The sequence below is a fragment of the Panthera pardus genome, unplaced genomic scaffold (genome assembly GCF_024362965.1).
Source record: "Panthera pardus isolate Hobbes unplaced genomic scaffold, ASM2436296v1 HiC_scaffold_10, whole genome shotgun sequence".
Lineage (NCBI taxonomy): Eukaryota > Metazoa > Chordata > Mammalia > Carnivora > Felidae > Panthera > Panthera pardus.
Window position 1 is genome coordinate 86,666,268 of NW_026526655.1, and position 22,052 is coordinate 86,688,319.

A 22,052-nucleotide genomic window follows, 5' to 3' on the forward strand; every position below is an offset into this window, starting at 1 on the left:
GGAACTGTGAGATCATGACCTGAGTCGAAGCTGGACACTCAGCCACCTAGGCTCCCCTTAAACATTTTTTAAGAAGAAGAATATCATTGAGTGTGAATAGACACAGTATCAATTTTTAACTATAGTTGGGCTTTTTCCATTATGAACACAATGGGTTGAAATAATGAATTTAGTTTATAGAGTCCATGAAAACACATTTCCAGCACATGACATGAGAGGCAGAGCAATGTTTTCTTGTGGTCCTACCTTTCAATTAAATAACACCTAGGATGAAAGTTATGAAAAATTTTGGGGCGCCTGGGTGGCTCAGTAGGTTAAGCGTCCGACTTCAGCTCAGGTCATGATCTCACAGTCTGTGAGTTCGAGCCCCGCATCGGGCTCTGTGCTGATGTCTCAGAGCCTGGAGCCTGCTTCCGATTCTGTGTCTCCCTCTCTCTCTCTGCCCCTTTCCTGCTCATGCTCTGTCTCTCTCTGTCTCAAAAATAAATAAAAACATTAAAAAAAATCAGGGTAACCATCAAAAATGAAAAAAAAAGAAAGTTATGAAAAATTTTATGATGTTATTTCTTAATTCACTTGCTAGAAAAGGTAGTAAGGACATAGTGTCTTGTTCCTTCACACACGTTAAGCATTTTTTTTCCCTCCATTTGTTAGGTGTGTTTGAATTGAAATGGTGTTTAATTTTATATTTAAAGTCTTTTGGGGCTCCTGGGTGGCTCAATCGGTTAAGTGCCTGACTTCGGCTCAGGTCACGATCTCACGGTTTGTGGGTTCAAGCCCTGCGTTGGGCTCTGCACTGACAGCTCAGAGCCTGGAGCTTGCTTCAGTTTCTGTGTCTCCCTCTCTCTCTCTGCCCCTCTTTTGTTCACACTCTGTCTGTTTCTATGTCTCAAATATAAATAAACATTAAATTTTTTTTAAAATTTTCCCAGTGACCCAGGCACAAGAATTGAGTACCTGTAATGTTGCCATGGATACAGAAAACCATAAAAATTTTTGTTGTTTTTGTTTTAAACCATATGGTTGGGAGAAAAATCCTTCTTCCAATAAACAATGACGGTTTATCTATATATCAAAATGACTTTAGGAGTTTACCATTTTTGTGATTCAAATTAATTCTAAAAATTGTCCAAAAGTCTAAAGAATTCCACTTTGTAAATTTGGAATGCCCCTCTCTACAATTTTTCCCATCCTCACGGTGTTTGCAGTCCTTCCCAAAATGGTGTGAATTTTCTCTAATTGCCCCATTGTTCCAAATGGCCTTCCAGACTGTGCTACAAAGTCCTGACATGTATTCGTGAACTTCGATGTGCACAGACTGGTCAGATCTGCAAATGTCATAATGGTAAGACTGAAGCATTTGTAGCTAAACACTTGGGTGGGTTCCAGTTCCCGTTGTTAGGTGGCTCAGGTGAGATAAGTGAAGATTCAAAAGCTAAAACTTAAGGCTAAACACTCCTGCCACATTCACGAGGAGAAGAGAACAGTGGTACAGGGCTGCATGCAGGTTTCTGCATGCAAGTTTAAAAATGCCCACACTTAATATGACAGAGAAATGGGTAAAAGCGACACCTGGGACTTCAAATTTAATTTCAGATTCCAATAATATAATTAAATAACATGAATAAAGAGCTAATTAAATTTTGTGTTGCAGTAATAGAAAAGTATTGCCAGAATAAGGGAGGAAAGTTGGTCCTGTACTGATAAAGTTGTATGCTTAAAATATTCCACTGAAGTCTGATTTATGTGATGTGCTGAATGTGTTTGTCCCCCCGAAATTCATATAGGGAAGCCCTAACTCCCAATGTGATGGTATTTGGAGGTAGGGCCTTTGGGAGGTAATTAGGTTTAGATGAGGTCACGAAGGTGGGGCCCTATGATGGAATTAGTATCTTTATAAGAAGAGGAAGAGACAGAAGAGACCAGAGCTTGCTCTCTCTGTCCACCATGTGAGGACACAGTGAGAAGACAGCTCTCTGCAAGCCACAAAGAGGGCTTTCACAGAACGGGATGCTGGCTCCCTGAGCTTAGACTTCCAGCCTCCGTTACTGCGAGAAATACGTTTCTGTTGTTTAAGCTACTTGGTCTGTGGTATTTTGTTATGGCAGCCTAAGCTGACTAAGAAAATTTTCAAACTTTACAGGGGCATGCTTGGAGGAAAATAATCTTAGTGATGAAGGATCTGGAAACATTACTTTGTGAGAATTATTGAAAGAACAGAGAAAGGGAGGTGAACACTGAATAGAGGTTGCAGCTTATGTTTTAGTTTTCTCAAATACTAAGGGACTATCAGCATCTTTCTCAGACGCTATTTGGATTCTGACATTGACCGATGTGTTTTCTAGTTAAGCTCTAGCTGTTCTGTCTTTCCCCTTTGTGGAGGACTTTGAATCTTCTGCTCAGCTAACACAGCTCCATATTCGTTCAGCAATCCAGCTCTCAGAAGCACTGAACATTACAAATTCAAGCATAACAGATAGGGTTTTGAGGTGTTTCTGTGTCCAGTATTTGCTCAGGATCATTCCATTTTTTCCCCTAAAACATTTTTAAAACGGAGCACAAAGAAATAGAAATTTCCAAAAAAAAGTCTGAATGAGGTAATAGTTCCTTCTTAGGTGCCAAGTAGATATTCAGAGGATTAATACACAAAATGGTGTCAAAGAACTGTCTTACATTGTGCTTAGATATGGACTTGCAGGAAGAGTTCCCCGAACCATTGATTTTGTCTGTTGGTAAGACAGTATCAACCCTCCACCAGCAGGACAGATGGCAATAATTAGGTCTGCTCACCCCTTACTTGGCAGAGGAATGGATTTGAGATCCCAGAGAGTCCACTTTTCACCAGCTGAACACTCAAAGTGAGAAGAAAAGAGAAAGGGGCCAAGAGCTGACTGGTTAAACAATAATCATGGACTCAGGGTGTTAGGCATTTGACCTTTTAGAATTTCCAATTTTATGAAAAATAAAGATGTTGCATGAAATAAAATGGCGACGGGGGGGCTGCACATTTAAATGGAAAACTAAAAGTCAACAAGAGGAAGAAACTCTCATGATTATCTGATAGAATTTTTTTTTATAGTTCATGGATTTAAAAAAAATTAATGTTTTTACTTATTTTTGAGAGAGAGAGAGAGAGAGAGAGAGAGAGAGCAAGCCAGCAGGGGAGGGACAGAAAGAGAGGGAGACACAGAATCTGAAACAGGCTCCAGGCTCTGAGGAGTCATCACAGAGCTCAGTGCAGGGCTCGAACCCACGAGCTGTGAGATCATGACCTGAGCCAAAGTCGGCCGCTTAAAGGACTGAGCCACCCAGATGCCTCTATAGTTCATGGAGACTTTTAAAAACATATTTTTGCCTTTTCTTCCAAGCATATTACTTTTGCTTTTAAACCCAGCACAGCTATTTGTTTTCTACAAAAGCGTACCCACTCTCCATGTGTCTGTTTCCCAAAGTGTAGGTAGAAAATACAGAAGTCATTCACTAGGGGAAAATTCCATTCTCCAAACCATGCGGCAGTTCTCAGTGTGGTGATTCTGCAGTTCCAACCTGAGCAGAACTTCGCCAGGCAGTTAGAGTACTCCAGCAGCCATCATGTCTACAGTTGAACGCTCCACAACAATATGGAGCGAACCAGGTGAAAAAAGGCCACATCTCAGGGAGCCCACGATCGTCCTGAGTGTTATTTGCAAACAATTGTTTTATGGATAGAGAGGTAGAGGACTAAAGTTCAGGGGGTTGAAAAATAAGAGCATCTAACATGTGTGCGATTCATTAAGAGAAAACAGGGTAGGCATCAGGTCTCATTCCATAGCAGGTTTTGAAAATACCTCACAGGAGGTCAATATGGAACTCCTCTTAAGAGAGTTGTAACATGGGGCGCCTGGGTGGCTCAGTCGGTTAAGCGTCCGACTTCAGCTCAGGTCACGATCTCGCTGTCTGTGGGTTCGAGCCCCGCATCAGGCTCTGGGCTGATGGCTCAGAGCCTGGAGCCTGCTTCCGATTCTGTGTCTCCCTCTCTCTCTGCCCCTCCCCCGTTCATTCTCTGTCTCTCTCTGTCTCAAAAATAAATAAACGTTAAAAAAAAAAAAAAATTAAAAAAAAAAAATAAAATAAAATAAAAAAAAAAGAGAGTTGTAACAACAAAATGATAATAATAACAATAGTTATAAAAGTTTTTCATTTTAAAATCTAGAATATCATAAAGCGTGAGAGCTGAAAAATAAAAATAAAATATTTCAGGTCTGGACGACATGTGTGTGCCCATGCGTATGGGGAGGGATGACTTCTTGCTTGATATAATTTAGTTGATAACTTTTTAAATGTTTTTGATTGTGAAAAAGATCTATAATGTTAGAAATATTTGCACAAGCTGGTGTATAGATTCCCCTGCCACACCCTAAACTCCTCACCTACCAATGGGTGTATCATTTTCATAGGCTGAAACATAGGGTACACTACCAGACAGCTAATTTTCCACCTGGGAGATGACTTTACTTTGTAGCTGTCTCTTCTGGTGCCACTATGAGTGTCACAGATTACTAACACTAATATTTAATAGAAACAAGGCACTGTCAAGTTGGAGAAGCAGGCTGGTCTCTGGGTTATGATTAGGCTGTATGTCCCATAACCAAGTGACAGACTTTGGATGAATCAAGTGAGGTTGGGCCTAGAAATGGTTGGTGGAACAAATGACAAGTGCCATGAGATAAAGAAAGTAGAAGTCCCTGGATTGTGAAGCAAGAGAATATCTTGTAATATTATCTTCAACATGTTTGGTACGGTCAGGAAGTCTGGAAACAAATACTAAAGCACAATCAAGATGGTCATATGTGTCACTTAAGACAGCTTTCCTGGAGGCGTGGAAAGATGTGGGCATGGACAGAAAGGTCATTTGAGAGTGCGGTCTAGACTGATTGTACTCTAATTTAATAATACTAGCTAATATTCACTGAATACCACACGCCAGGAAATCTGTAAGTAAGTGCTTTGCTATGGTTAGCATTCCATTAAATTCTTACAATCCCCACAAGAGAGGTACTATTTTTATATCCATTTTATAGATGTGGAAATTGAGGTGTGGAGGTCAAGAACTTGCTCAAAATCTTAACAGGTAGTAAATAGTGGAGTCAGCATTGGAATAAAGGTGGTGGTATGTCATGCAGGTAAAAATTTGAGCTTAGTTGATGAGAGTAGACCTCACTGAGAAGTCAATATGAGTGGCAATCTGCAGATGTGCCAGCGGTAAAGGAATTGGGCAAAGACCCGCAAAGCACTGGGGCTGTTCAAAGATGAGCCAGGACACCAGTGGGCTTGAATGAGACTGGCAAGGCAAGAAGAGTGAATAATGAAGTCTTAAGAACTTGTGGGCGACTAGATCATGTAGGGATTTGAAGATCTTGCAAAGAACCTGGCTTTTCTTCAAAATGAAATGGTGAGCCAGTCACATTATTTAGCTTCCATTACTAGAACGATGCTGTATTGGGTGAGAGAAAAAAAAGAAAACTTGCTGGGCAATTAGGAGCAGACATTCTCCTCCTGGAGATGTGGCCGGAATCAGAGTTGGCGGTGGGTGGGCAGGCAAATTTTCAGAAGACGTCTCAGTGGTGATCACAATGTGGTGTCAACCCAAGAATGTGAAATGAGGCAGGAGCCTCAGTGTAGAATAAAAGGCCACAAACTCTCAATTTCATTAACATCTATTGATGCAGTGAACCTGATAACAGGCAATGAAAACCAGTCACTTCTGTCTACCATTAGAGGAATGGCCCAAGGTAACGGTTTCCCACTAAGATATCGAGGAGAAATTCTGCCTTTTGCTATATATTTTTTAAAAGCACGTCTATCCAGTTGGAGCAGGGATGCTCAGGAAGCTGACTCATGAAGGCCGACTGGCTGATTGCTCAGTTTGAAAAGTTTATTGCTTTGCAAGTGACCTCTTAAGGATATGGAAGAAAGGAGTGCAAGTAAAAGGAAAGTTTTAAGGCAAAGCAAAAAGGCAAGCACCACATTTCCTAATGGAGCTGATATCTTACCACTCAATTAATTTCAGAGTCAGGGCCCAATCTGAGTTCTGAATCACCTTCTAGTTTTACTTATAAAGACTTTTCATTAAGCCAAATTAAGTAGATGGAGGTCCAGTTGTTTATTATCTAGCACTAAACCATTCCTACAAAAAGACACCTGTGCAAGCCATTTGGCTCTAGTCAACTATTTTTTTACAATTTAATTATGAATATAATTAGAATGAGTTAAGAGACAGGCTAGGCATCAGCCATAAAACTTCCAGTTTGCTAGAACACACACATAGACACACACACACACACACACACACACACACACAAGGATTAAAAAGCAACCGCAACAAAAGCCCCCACCAAGTCTGTGAGAATGTTAGCTTGCAGTGGAAATGTTAGTGGAATGGAAGTACTTGTAAAATCTACCTTTATTTTAATTTCAAATTTCCTTGAAATGGTGCTGTAGAGGTTATTTTTATACTCCATTATTTTATAGCTCTGGTTTCTTTAGGGTGACCCTTTAAAGCCTGCTTTTTACTTCCTACAGTTTTAAGGCAATTTGTCACTATCATGCATTCAATGTTTAGCAACTGTTTGTAGTCAAGTGCCTTGGAAGCTTTGTTTCTTTTCTCCCAAAGAGTGTCATCACGGAGTTGATGATGCATCAGAAATAGTTTGACCAAAGGGCAAGATAAAGTCAAGAGTAAAGAAAATATTTGCAAATATACTTGACTGGCTTCCCCCACCCACCCTCCCAATTACTTATTGAAGGCATACTTGAAGGTAAAATGGCATGATGGCCACAGGGGGAAAAATAACATTCGAACATGCAATAGATACTTTCTGCCACAGGGCAATGCCTTTAATTTAAATCATTTTTATATGAGGATAATGTGACTGACAGAAACACAAGACTATGAGTTGTATTTTAGGACTTGCATGGGATATACTCTACCTTTGGTGACTAAAACTTTGCATTTTAATGGTGTTCAGTCAGTCTTATGAATACTATTTCTCACAATTTGTTCTACTGCTTAATCAGTGTTTACAAAAGATGAGCATTAAAAAATATATTGCCTTTAAGTGCATGTGTGACAACAGCTTTTAAACTGAAGACTTATATGGAACATCATTACTGTTTCAGTTTATCACTGACTTGCCTAATCTCTAAGGGTGATACACATATATACCTATGTATGCATATGCATATACATAAAAAACATGATATATAATAAACATTTTATATATAATAATATATAAATACTACATATTAAAAATAAGTAGTATACATGTATACACACACAAAATATTTGCTTCGGAAAACTGGAAAAGATGACAAAGGCATTGATATTAGAACCATAAGGTCATTTTGATTACGTAATTAGTATCGATTGAATTCCATGTAAATATACAGAGCATTGCTTTGCTTAGGGGTGGAAGGAAAAGTAATTATTTTTGTACACAAAGGGAACTTTGGAAACTCAGAATACAGCAAACCAACAAATGCAAACTCACATGTTCTAATGAGAGCACCTAAGAGCTGAGGTGAAGGTGCCCCAAATGAAATTATCAGATAGTCCTTGAATAAAAGATCTTTGACCCAGGCTGAAGGCAAATCCCTAAGCGTATCCCTCACAAATAGGAAATAATACAGCTTGTAAGTAAATTCATGAGGCAATTTCTCTTTACTTCCCTCTCATCTACTAATCAATCAATAGTTTCACTGTCATCTTAACTCTGGCGATCATTTGGATTTGAGAGAAGGCAGATGGAAATGGATAGACTAAGAGCCTTTGCTGCATGGAAGGAAAGCTTGGTGCTATCTTCACGTAAGCTAAGAGGGGTGGAAAGTATATAGTAAGTGAAGATATGGCTCCATAAAAATGTCCAGACCTCAATTCCCAGAGCCTGTGAATATGTTACCAGACACAGTAAAAGAGATCTTGCAGATGTGATTAAGATAGGGGCCGTGAGATGGAGGAGTTAGTCTGGATTATTCAGGTGGGCCCAATGTAATCACGAGGGTCCTCAAAGGTCAAAGAGGGAGGCAGAAGAGAGTCAGAGGGGGATGTGGCTACGGAAGAGGTCAGAGTGATATGATGTAATGCGATTGGTGCCTGTGAAGGTGGAGGCCGACACCACTAGCCAAGGCATGTGGGCAGCCTTTAGGTGTTGGAAGAGGCAAGTAGATGGATTCTCCGCTAAAGCTTCCAGAAAAGAATGCAGACCTGTTGACACTTTGCTTTTGGCCTAGTGAGAGCAGTGTCAGACTTCTGTCCTACAGAACTATAAGATAATAAGTCACTGTTACTTTAGGCCACTGAGTTTGAGATAATATGTTATGGTAGTAGGAAACTAATACCCATGTTCTCTGGAAAACAGTGGTCTTAACTCAGAAAGCAGAGAGAAATCCCTGGCGAAGCACCCTGAAGTGGTCTTGGCTTGTTGCATGTTATAATTTGATACAAGGGAAAAACTGCAAAAAGGAATACTAATAAAACTCAAGCTTGAAATAGTTACTCACATGAAAGAGGAAAATAGACACTGCGTAGAGCTAAATAAAAGTCAAAAGGGAATGGGTGAGCAAGTGGTCATAAAAATAATAAAGGGTTAAAAATGTATTCAGAGAGGATAGCATTAAAGCATGGATGCTTTTAATGTTGAGTAGTAAATACTGAAACATTGCTCATCCTTGGAAAGTTCTACCTTACTTCTAACCTAAAACTCCACTATCAAAATTTCTGATCATTAAACTTAATTCTAACTTTGGTTTTAAAAAAGAAAGAAAAAATTGGTTGTGGTCTTACGTAGAATATATAGGTCTTATATAGGAAGATGTAATAGACGGATTTTTGGCAAAGGCTAGTTAGTTATCCTTCAAGTAAGATTTCTTCTAAATAGTCCCCCAAAGGCAATGTATGATGGTGGAAAGTATTTATGTTTTAGAGTCTGGAGTTGAATGCTAAATCTAATCTTTTGAGCCATGTGAACTGGAAAAATATTTTATGACTTGCTTTACTCTTCTGAAGAATTTATTTCTTTGAAATCACTTACTGAGTACCTAATACAGAGTAAGGAAAATGTTATCCTAGTTAATTCTCACAGTAACTTTATGAACTAGAAATTATTTTCCACATGATCTTTCTACTTCTCCAATATCTCCTGCTTTGTTATTTTGAGGATTAAATGAGATAACTGTAAAAAATGCCAACAAGTTTTTCTCTTCTCTTTCCCTATCCCAGGGACTTTGGAAAAATGCAGACATTAAATCAGAAACGACTATTTGTTTCTGTTCTTTGGTTGTGTGGAGTTATCAGAATGAAAAAGATAGAAATAGAGGTAAGCTTCGGACATTTCCTAGGATTTAGATGTACTAGAGATGTCCAGACCCCCGTAGGACTTTAGCTACAAGATTGCATCACCGATCATAAAACTCGATAGCTGTGTTTTTGTCTTGAGTTCACTTTCACAGTACTAATACCGCTTTCAGCACAAGTCACTTCCAGGGAATTAAGTCCTTGCAGTCAGTGGGTTAAATCCCCACGAAATAACCTGCAGGTGACCCAGTTGCACTGACCTCAAATATAGAATTTCAGATCAATGACTGCAGTACTTGGATTCTGAAATATCAAACAATCTCTGGTGTTTTTGTTACCTCAATGAGTGTTATCAGACAGGGGATCACTATGGCAATTACAGGTTCTTATCATATTAATGTTTGTGTCTGGTCCAAAAAGAAACTATTTAAAAAAGTAAATGCCTTCTGTTCTTTTTTCTCAGAATATGTAATGGTGACTTTCAAACACATAATGAGAATTAACAGTAATTCCAATAGCACAAGTGGTCATTAATTGCCCGTACATGAAATAACATTTCCTCCTCAGAGGGCGAAGCATTCCAGCTGAAAGTGGAATTCTTTTGGTCTATTCACTTTTTAACTCTGTCATGAAAGGGAAACAGATCTCCCAATTTCTCCCAAATAAAAATGTTAAGCCTTCACAAACTAGCGTTGGGGTTAGTGAAAAAGAAAAGGGAAATAATGTTATAGGTACATGAACCGTAACATTGACTGGCATGGTGTTTTGCTAGTGTCTAACCAAAGAGTAGGAACCACTTCAAGTATTTACACAGAGGGAATTAGTTCGATGCAGGGAACTGGTTACCCATATGATGAGGAAGTTGAGAGCCAAATAAGGAAAGAAAAGTAACCAGGAAACTAGCTGCTGCAGGAAGCTACTACCAGGCTGGATCGGAAAAAGACAGGAGGATTCCCACCGCAAGATGGAAGCTGGAACCAGAGTGGGCCTCTCCAGTCAAAGCTGAAGCCACGGAAAAGATGGACCTTCAGGTAAAGAACTATCTGAGGCAGGTGGGTGGGCAAGGGAGAAGGGGTGGAGGATAAACTGACACACTAGCTGGCCTTTTCCTTCCCTGCCCCTCTGCTATGTAATGCCAGGGCTTACACTGGCTACAGCAGTAGGAGGCCAGCCCTCAAGAGCACCTGGGCAATGTAGCTGGCTGGGGTCAACCCTCCTACATTATAGAGCACAAAGGGAGGGGCAAAGATCTGATGGCCAAGAGCCCCAGAGCCAGCATCTACGGACATCTTTCCCATGAATTTCCTTTACCTGGTTGGTTTCTTTTCATGAAAAGGCCAAGAACTCAGAGGCAGGTCTCCTGAGCTTCTCACTGTAAAGATTTTACGGGAGGCAGTGAGACCTATGATAAAACCCATCACCTCTCTGGGACTGGATATGAGTCTTTATAGTTTTGAAAGATTTTTTTTTAAACTCAACTGGCATGCAGTGGGGTAAAAATACCTACTCTGGTGTAGTTTTACCACTGTCAAAAAGTATGTGGCCATTCTCCCATTGCTTAAGGATATTTAAATATGAACTACCAAGGAGTTTAGTTGAGTTTATAACACCAAAACTGACTTCAAGATTCTGACAGAAACACACAGCTTAGTAAGCATGTTTCTTCCAGCATTGTTACATATTTCTGCACCGTGCTATCCGGTTGGTTAGTCCTTCCATTTTACGCAGTAAGAAATAATAAGTACTATTTTGAGTTAGGCAAAACAAGGTCGCTGAGGTTGATTCTTCTTGCCTTAAACAATTATAGAAAAACTACCTCCGTCGTAAGATCAAGTGAAAGCAAAACTACTTCCTTGTTTCCATATTGCATTCTCAGACAAAGTTCGACTGAAGAAACACTGTTAGCATTTGTATAGGACCTTACATTTTTTAAGGACTTTCTTAAGCACCATCTCGTTGGTTCTTGGCATAATCCATTTTATAGGTGTTGGCAAAAATCCTTGCAATAGCCATCAGTCACAACAGCATGATACCACTTCAACTCTGCCTTGTTCCATTCTGACTATGCCAGTGTTTCTGAAATTCTGTTGAGTGGGCATTGAGTCCAGGATAGTGCAGAGATGGTCTTATTCTTTGTGTAAATCCAAAAGACATGCTGTCACATGGGTTCTAAGGGCCTGCTTCCCCTATCTCTTAGGTAGGAGAATGGCTTGCCTTGTATCTTTAGAATCAGGTGAACTAAAGGAAGCTTAAATGATGGGTATCTATATCACAACCCTCATATCAGCATAGGTGCAGGTATGCTTACAAATAACATAACCCTCACCTAAAAGTCTGGAGACCATGACGTGAAATTTGTATGACTTCTTTAAATATACATAATCAGAAAGAGGTACCCCAATGCAAGTTCCCCAATTTCCTATAAGAACACTGTGCTAATATTGTGTTAATACTAATCGTTCATGCTCGCCATGTTCCAAGCCAGTATATCAGAATAAGCTGTTATGGAAATGCATGCTTATTTTAGTTATTTTCTTTATTCCTCCTTTTAAAAAGAAGTTGAACCTGGGAACCATAAAATATTGTTCTTCTTGAGAAGCAGAAAGAACCATGACAAGGGATAAGAGCTGCAGCCTCCCCTCAAAACCCATAGTTAAGGCACTGCTACTGTATTCAACAACAGCAACAATCACAACAACAAAATTGTGAGCAGACAGCAAGAGAAAGATCTTGGGAAAATAAATTCTGTTGCATTCCTCTTGATATCATTGTTCTGGAGCTTTAAACAAGTATGAAGACTTGTGGAGAGGGAAACAGAATAAAAGGGCATTTTGAGGGGCTGTTCTCCAACATGGGGCCCCCAATCCCCCACTCCCACTAATGGAAATACTGTACACACAATCATCCAATATCAGACCTCCTAAGCAGAACATTTTTTTTTTCTTGGAGATTTTTCTCTTGGACTTTAATTAAGCTCCTGCCAGGCTTGCAAGCTTTTTAATTTTACCTTTCTTTCTTCTTTCTTTCTTTTTCCTCCTTGAATCAGCTTGCTAGCCAGGAAACTTTTTCCAAGCTGTCACAATTATAGTAAGTGTACCCTAAGATATTAAATTAGATGTACCGGTAGTTGCTTCTCCAAGCATCAATAGCAAAAGTTTCCTTGCATTTGGAAAGATTTTCATTCATTCATTCATTCATTCATTCACTCTCTTATACTTAAGTGTGTGTGTTACAAATGCAAAAACAATAGAAAAGGAAGCTTCGAGGCGTGTACAATGACTATTGGTTCGTATGTGACATAATTCAACCTCCTACAAAGTCACCAGTTTAACAGAAGAAACCTGCCATTACTTAATTTAATCTTCTTACACTGTTCATAAGCAAATTGTAGCTGAGTATTTACTAGTATTGCTGGGTGAAGGGTGAGGGAGCCTTGAGAAGGTGATGCCTCAGTTGATGATTTAACTAACACCTCTTCAACGAAATGTAATGAGAGTCACTTAAATTCTTTTTCAAGACGCTTTTGTATGCAAACTCATTGCCAATTCTGAAACTCTCAAGGTAGGGACTGGGAATGCCAAAGGTGATCCCTCTAAAACAGATTCCGTGAGAAGCTATTTTCATTTGAGGTTGTTTAGTTGAAAACTGGCCACTCTAAATAGGTTACCCTATTCACTAACAACAAAGCAAAACCAGAACTCAAACGAAAACACCTCAGAGAATATTGCAGGGCCAGGCATCAAAAACACAAAACTAAAATGAACCATGTGGAGCACCAGGGATATTACCATCTCCATGATTGCTATTATTGTCATTCTTACTTGTTTACTTAATAATTCCATGCTGCCAGGTTACTCCACCAAGCGCTCCTGTCTGTGAGGTTACTTACTGATCGCTTCCACAAACCGCTCAAAGAAGCTGTAAGGGAAGAGCGGCTCAGGCAGCTCCCGGAAAAACATCTTCAGTGCTCCGGTGACAACGTGGATGTCCTCCCACTGGCTGTCGTCCAAATTCAGCTTCTCTTCTGGGAAAACACGAGGAGAAATGGAACAACTGGTTTTAATGAAACAATTACAAGACACTAATTATTATGTTAATGTTTGCCTACTATCATCAGCAACCGTTAACAGCCTTCTGCACCTAGAGGTTTGGTGCTGTGCGTGTTTTTTTTTTCCCTTTTTCCGTAGGAAGGGAACATTTTCAATGGAATACCATCTGTAGGAATGCAGCTAACAAAAAAACAAGAGACACAAAGAGACAGTGCCATTGACACAGTATGTCAGATACATTTATTCCCATAATGCATCAGTATGAAAATTAGCATCACAGCTCAACATGATTCAAAGCTATTTGGTTTTGAGGCCGAGGGGCTAAGAGTTGCCAATGATGGCCGGCTCAAGGGACCGGCCTAAAGGCCTTGCTGAGCCAACAGGAGACATATGCTAAACACGGCAATAGAAAATGAGTTATTGCTTTACATGTGTTAGCCTTGCTATGTACAAGGGAATAATGGGTAACACTTTTTTCCCTTTTTTGCTGAATATAAAGTCAGCAAGGAATAGAATACTGAGTGAGAAAGGATATTAATTCCTTCTTACTGCTTCAAAAATATCTTTTTTTTTTTTTTTTTTTTTAGTTTTCATCTCAGCGAGGAAAATGTGCCCAGCAACAATATTAGACAGACCCCTGTTGGCCTACGGAGGCTATGCAAAGCTGTCAAAAATGATAACGCACTAAAGACAAACCACAAGTGCTTACCCACTCCGCCTACAAACAACAGAAATGTTTGCTTGGGAAGCTGGAGTGAGTTGAGAGATTTAAATATTAAAGGATGTGACTGCCAAAATGAAGTTTTTAGAAGAAATAAAGAGACGCTGGACAACTATTTTCTTCTTGTTCGCCCTCAGAATGAAAGTCTGGAATCACTCTCACCCAAGAAGTGAAGGTAGCAGGATCTGAAAGCAACATCTTTACATACAACTGAAAGGAAGCAAGGCACGCATGCATTGCTGCTGATCGGTAGTATTTGTCTTTGTAAACATGCGACATCAAAGCGCTTTTGAATTCTAGGTGGAACAAAAACTAAAGCTAATCATTTTTAACAGCCTGAGGTTAACTGAGCAGCCTAGTCTCCTGGCCAGAACTTAACAGGCATTTGGTCAACTGGATTTTTGTTTCTTTACCAATGTCTTGGGCTCAGGTTCACATGCCCCCTCTGTGTCAGTTTTATGAAGCAGAGGAGAATTTGCACCAAAAATGTGAGAAAAGCTGAGAATTGTCACCATAGGGAATCTCCGCATGGGCTGTTTTGCCAATAGTGTTCACGTCCTTTTAAAATCTTAGCTGTAATCTTTATCAGATCTCTTTTTCTAAATGGACTATTATTTCCAGGGCTGGTAAGTGGCGTTCCTGTTCAATAGGATGTTTGCAAAGAGAAGGAGAGAAGGTGGATCTGTTTATTTCAGATGGGCTATTTTCTTCTTCTCTTTCAGTCTTCATGCTTACCTCAATCATAACACAATAATATGATCCACAACAAAATCAGCAGAGGAGACCTTCTTTCTGCCCTGCAATCATTTTTGATTGATTGTATTTCAACAATTAGTCTTTTATTTGGCTACATACTATTGAAATAGGCCGACAGCATCTTAGCAGGCCAGCTTTAAACAGTCAACTGTTAACAATAGCATCAAAAAGGGAGACCTGATGGGGTTTACTGTCACTTTAAAGAACGGGGTTTTCACATTGTTGAAATCTGTCAGATATTTTGAAATGTCCCTCTCACTATGGTGCCACACCCCCTGCGTGCCCTTATAATAAAATTGGTTTTACTCCTGATTAAATCATTTTCTCCCTACCCACTACCATACTTCTCATAATGGACCTGTGCGCTCTACAGCTGGTGTTCTTCCCATGGTACCAATTCTTACTTTATCTTTTAAGCACTTTGCTGCTAAGATCTCATGCAGAGTGCTTATGTTTTGTTAAGAGCTTCATTCTTAGAGAAATAGCTTAACACATGTTCTAAAAATGTTGTACAACTTATTGCTTAAAACACATTTAGAAAATGTATAAGTACTGTAGCTTTGGCACTGAACTTTAAGTGGAAACCCAAACACACCACACACACACACACACACACACACACACACACACACACACAAATGCTCTCTCACACACAACTATCTTTACCAAAAATTTATCGGAAAAGTCCAAGACAAAATGCCAGCCTGGTACACAGGTTCGAGATTGCCAAAGGAAAGTACTCAGCAGGTGAAAAAGAGAATGATTTTATCTTGAGCAAGAAAACAACAATAACAAATAATTACTTGACCATTAGTATTTATGACCTCCAAATAAACATCGGTTAATTGAAGTCACTGCAAAAATGGAATATTTCAATATACACAAAAAAGAAACTTTGCCAATCAATAAATACCATTTGATTATATCCACTTGAAATAACGTATAATATCGATATCGCCTTGTATTACTTAAACCAGCATTTTTAGTATGTAGTCTTCATTAAAACAAAGCAAAACAAAACAATTTGTAGCCCTCCATAAGTAGCTTAAATAAACAATATGACAAGGAGCTGGACAAATCTTTTGAGATATAATCTCTATTTTTTATATCAAATTTTCATAACCAACCAAGTTTAAGATTACTTGTAAACCAGAGGACTTTAAGGTATATTTTTCAAGGCCAGTGAGATTTATCTAAACAAGCAGTTATGTTCATATTTCTATGTCTTCTCATGAATCCAACCAGTTCTCAAGATAAACCAATCATAACCATATCTTGGTGTTAACAGGTGTCATTATAAACACAGTTGTATTATTTGATACACATTTTCTAACTAATCTGTTAGCAGTGCCACAGAAGTGCACAGAAGTGTTAGAAGTGCTTACGCTTCTCCCTTTCTTCAATAGAGCAAGGCTTACCAACAGTAAAGCATTATTAACATTTGGCACTAGATAATTTTTCGTGGGGGCTCTGCTGTGCGTGCTAGGATGTTTAGGAGCATCTCGGGCCCTAACCCAGTGGAGACTGGTAGTGCTTCCCAGTGGTGGTGATGAAACACCCCCAGATATGGCCAACTGTCTCCAGATATGGCAAAGTCATGCTCTGTTGAGATACACTCCAGTATAATGGAGCTGTAAGAATCTATAGAATTACTCAATAAATATAGATTTATGAAGGTTCCCTTAGGTGAGCAGAGAGCTAGAAAACTAGATACATACCGAGATTTCTTTAATAAGAACTTAAGAACTGGTAATTATTATGGATGAAATCAAAACCTCTTCCGGAACAAAGTTCACATGACCACATTCCCGGGTGTTTTACAACACAAACAATAACCAACAATTACGTAGTGCTCCCACTCTATGAGGGACTATGCTATGCACTTTAGACTCATTATCTAACGTAACTGTCTCAGTAAGACAGTGAAGTCCATGTTATTGTTATCACCTCCTCCATTTTACAGACAGGGAAAATGATACATGGGGAGATTAAGCAACTTTTCCATTGCTCACAAATGATGAATCCAGAATAAGGAGCCAGCACCCTCCCCCACCCCTCAAAACCACTATGTTCAGACTTAATCTTGGCTGGCAGAAGTTAAAAGGGAAAAGGCAAATAAATGGTAATTGCAAGTGGTAGTGGATTGACTATTACTTCAAGATAGCGACTTTTACATTTTATCCCTAAATGTCTTACTTGAGGCTATGCTTTTACCTGTAAACTGATTCTGATCTTTAGTAATTACTCATTTAGAGGAGGAACAGATTCTTCTATAAACAGATATAAAGCAAATTGGCAATAAAAAGAAACTGCATTAGGAAAGGGGCAGGGGATGGAGCAAACGGTCACGTGATGATGTGATGAAGAGGAAATATGACAGAGTGGGAAAGAGATTATACGAAACGCCAGGCTTGGGTTTACCACTGATGCGCCGTATATCTGTTTACTTGATTGCGAAATGAAGATAGAAGGGTAGTAGTTGTTATCAGATGAGAAAACATATCTGAAAAACATTTGGAAAGCACAAGGAAACAAAGACATTCAAGATGCTACTATGACACAAAAGGTGGAATAAAGGCCAAAAGGGCAAAATATATAAGGGCCTAAGGCAATGGAAATACTGAGCAAAGAGCATAACCATCCTGTCGTTTTAGGCGATGTACCTCAGCATGATGCAGTTTGTCACATGAGATCAACAGAAATTTAACCTCCTGGAGTCCAGTACTGGAAAGAAGTCTGGCTTCGTCACGATATCTCACAATCCTTCCTCTGATAATTGTGCTGATTTCTCCTGATTTCTCTAATTAGGCTTTCTTAAATTCATTCTTTTGTCTTAAAGCATTTAAATAGAATTGAAGATAGGTCAAGCTCTGGAGTCCAAATACTATGTGACTTTTACTAGAACACAAAAAATATATCTTAACATTGTAACTAAATGAGGCCATCTTGAAATGTCCTTTCTTGAAGGGTCTTTTGTGTATTTTATTTATTTTAAGTAAATACATCTATATTAAGCTATTTATATTTGAAAGAAAAAAATAGATAGTAACTATTAGGAATAATCTGTCTTAAAATGGAGAATTAAAAGATGGGCCTTTGATAGTTATAGCAGGTCCTGGTGATTTCCCAGGAAAAAAGGCATGTTTAATAGTTTAATTACCTCTTCCCTCTTATATATTGCTGTATAGACTGGTATAACCGGAATTTTCATTGCCTGGTCTGATTTCAACTAAGCTTACCATGTTAACCCAGTGTTGATTAAAACGTGACCGCAGATAACTTGAATGATCCAGAAGTGACTAGTGACATAAAAGTAAAGACGTACTTCTTTGTATATTGAAGAACAAGTGCATTTTTATCTTGTTATTTTTTTCCATGGCACTTTTAAAGCTTCTTTCCAACTTTACTTTACTGTTGCAACAAAAAAGAGGAAAGACACCCCAACTTTCCCAGGATATGGTGAGAAGAGCTCTGATTTCATTAATATAATGACAAGAACCTATTACATTGTGAAACTCTCATAAAGCATGTGGTATCTGCTTCCAGAGCAGATGACCATTTGGAAACCTTATCTGAAAGGCCTGCTGGGTACATGAAAGTCACAGCACGAATGAAAAAGATGCCAGAGGGACTACCGATCTGAAAATAATAATATGTTTGGCCATAAAATCAAACTGGAAGATTAGTTATTAAAGTGGATAAGACACACTGTTTATCTATAAGGATATAGCTGATTTTTAGTTTAGCACTTAAAGCAGTGGATCAAAAGGAAGTTGGTGGAATCATTCGAATAGCTCAACCTTTCCTGTTGTGTTAGCCCCTTAAAGTAACAGTTCAGTTTGATTTCCAGTAGATTAGAGAGTTTCCAAATTCTCAAACACAACGATGTAAACCCTGTGTCAAAAGTAGCATCCTTCCATGCTGTACTCACTACAGCTCCTTCCTACAGCATCTTGGGTATAACATGAGACTTTGGTGATGACATTATTTTAGAAAACTTGACCAGTTGGCCAGTTAATTTGTATGTTTACTTGATTTTTATTAAATAAACATAGATGGAATAGGCACTACATACTAGAGCCATATTATGTGTTTTTCAAATCAACGGCTGTTGAGGTTGTTTTATATTCCTCAAAGGAGAGTATTTTACCAGGTGCTCTGAAATATTATTTAAGTGGATATAGACTAAGTTCTAGACATTTCACATCTGATGCCTGTTCCCTAGCATCAGACTCTATTGACCTTGCAGACAAGCAAGAACAAACTCAAAGAATAAATATATCACCCAGGAAATGTGCAGTATGTCTGTAATGGGCTGAATTGTGTCATCTCCAATTCATACATGGAAGTCTTAACCCCCAGTATCGTAGAATGTGACTGTATTTGAAGATGGGCCTTTAAAGAGGTAATTAAGGTAAACTGAGGTCATATGGGTGGGCCTTAACCCAATATGAGTGCTGTCCTCCTACAAAGAGATTAGGACACAGACATGTACTAAGGGAAGACCATGTGAAGAAATAGGAATAAGACGGCTGTCTACAAACCAGGGAGAGAGGCTTCAAAGGAAAGCAACTCTGTCAACACCTTGATCCTGGACTTCTTGCCTTCCTAACTATGAGAAAATAGATTTCTGTTGTTTAGTCTCACCCAATTCCCAGTCTGTGGTACGTTGTCATTGCAATCCTAAAGAAATGAATATCATGGCCAAAGGTTTGCATAGAGAAAGATGTTATGTTCCTGGATCACATCTAAACATCTTCTTAACACGCAGACTATACCACACTTATGAAATATGGTAGACAATATAGATAGCTGTTTAGGTTATTCCAGCTGAATAAAAATAATTATCTAGATTCAGAGAAAAGGTTTGAAGCTGGAACCAATTGGAGAATAGCTTGCCTACTTAGATTCCACCCAACTATTTCAAATGATTTGCTTTATAAACACATGCAGGATACTCTCTATCTTGGCGCCCCTAGACAAAGAATAAAATTACTATTGCCATTTTCTTACTTATTCTTTTTTCTAGCTACTTCTAAAGTACAAATATTTCATTGCTGTTATAGCCTCAGATACAAAATACTAGGGAACATTTAAAATGCTCTCAATGCAAGCTAAATCAACTTTCTATGGCTATGGTACCTATCAAAGAAGGAGGAAAGTGGTTTTAAATATGAAATTTTATATTCCACATCTCAAGACATTTATTCCTTAAAATTTATCACAGTAACTTCCTGGAAGCTATGAGGAGGCCTACATTGGAAAATGGTGACTTTACTGTAAGAGAAGATGGTTGGATCTGTGTGCAGAATGTGTGGTTTTGCCACATGGTGTACAAAATATAGTTTTGTGCGGTCTCCTTAGTAGGAAAGAGAGAAGAACCAAGGAAATAACCAGAAACTCTCTAAGATACTGAAACTAAAAAGAAAACAAAAAACAAAAACAAAAACAAAACCCCCAAACAAACAAACAAAAACTTTTATTTCATAACATCTAATGGAATGTTTTGGCATTCCATGTTGGCTTACTCTCTGTGTATTTCATGTTGTGTATATTTCTTTGCAAAACACTTAGGAAGCCCAAGGCATGCAAATAATGTCATAGGCTAATATGAAATATCCTTCATTACTCTCTTTGAAGGAAGCAGAGCCACCTTCTACTATATCCAGCACAGGAACTGGGTCAGGAATGAGAATGCCTTATTTTTATTTTTCCTCAGATTTCATTTGAATGTAAATAATAACATAATAAATAGGTACAACTGAAACTTGTGAAGCAGGCACCACAGATGGAAAGTATAACAAATGTGTCATTGCCTTGTGCATTTTTAATTTATAATGGCATAACATAAAACTTCTCCCCATCATCATAACTCCCATGTATAACGCCACCTTATAAAATGATGTTATTGACATTATGCTTCTCTCCGGGCTTTTAGATGGTTTTTGTCTGGGCACCTGAGGAGAGATGACCCTCTTCAGAGTCTAACAACAACACTACCACCAGCAAAACTGAATTGACTTTATTTGTTAGGATCATACATTTAAAAAGAGAATATATTTCATGGCAACCAATATATATTTCTTTAATTCCTTTCATTCTCAGAGCTTCCAACACTGCTCTTATTTCCATTCAGTCAAAGGCTTTTTGTGCTCTGCAGACACCATACACAATGGTTCATTTTATTTGACCGTCTTCTCCAAACAGATTCTGAATTTGTTTGAATTCCATGGATGATTTCATACATTACATCCTCCAAAGGGGAGAGAATCCGTAGGATTAAATTTCAGCAAAGTCATTTTTGAGTTTCCTTCGTTATCGGCTCTAAATTTCAGCACCATTGCTATTTGTTCCCTCTAAGTTATATTACATTTGTAAATATCAAGCAGAAGGTCAGATCAAAACATATCTCATAATGATATCTAGGAAATAAATATAACTAAATCCTATTACTGCCCATATACAGATAACATTTCCATTGTAGGTATATGCACATACCTAGACATTATTTAAAGTGCTGCCTTCCTCACTTGTCTAATGAGAACTGTAATCTCTCCCTCCTCATTTTGTGTGAGAATTAAGTGAAGTGATACATGTAAAAGATTTAGTACAGGCTTGTTATAGCATTATTAGAAAATTTATTTGGACATCATCTTCTTTGTCAGCCAGACTTTGGCAAATGATTCCGGAATCTAATATAATTTCTAGCTTTTATTATTCCCTTTACTGCATTGTTGGTGTTTGTGGGATTAGAGATGGAATCATTTAGCAGGAAGGACCCGGTTTGTTGCTAGGTTAGAAGTCTTCCATCTGGAAAGATTCCGTCAGGAAAATAGAAATAAAAGGTAAACAAAATTGGTAGATTAAGACAGTGCTACTCTCATTCATTGAAATCATTTTATTCCTAGATAAGATATCAATAAAGATAACCAAAAGAAAGAGATTTTTTTGGCAATTATTGAGGATAAATTTTTCCACTAAATTATCTTGCTTAATTGATTCATGGAAGTAGTTAAGTAAATTTTCTATTTCGTAGCATAAGAACTGCCAGAGTTCTCCAAAGGTACATGAAATCAGAGTTGGGAGACGTGTAAGTTTTATGACTCCTTGCATAATGTTAGACAGAATAGCTAGATCTCCATGCATCCATTTCTTTCTGAAACCACCAAGTAACACTCTCTTCTTAATTCTGTAT

At 38.4% G+C, this 22,052-nt stretch overlaps 1 protein-coding gene across 2 annotated transcripts in view; it reads right to left on the reverse strand.

The window, feature by feature from the left end:
- Positions 1–22,052, reverse strand: part of ARHGAP15 (Rho GTPase activating protein 15) — a 610,088-nt gene that overhangs the window by 119,023 nt on the left and 469,013 nt on the right. For both annotated transcript variants that reach the window (XM_019455105.2, XM_053909137.1), the window contains one exon: positions 13,221–13,355. In XM_019455105.2, coding sequence (XP_019310650.1) covers positions 13,221–13,355 — 135 coding nt within the window. The remainder of the gene's footprint in view (positions 1–13,220; positions 13,356–22,052) is intronic.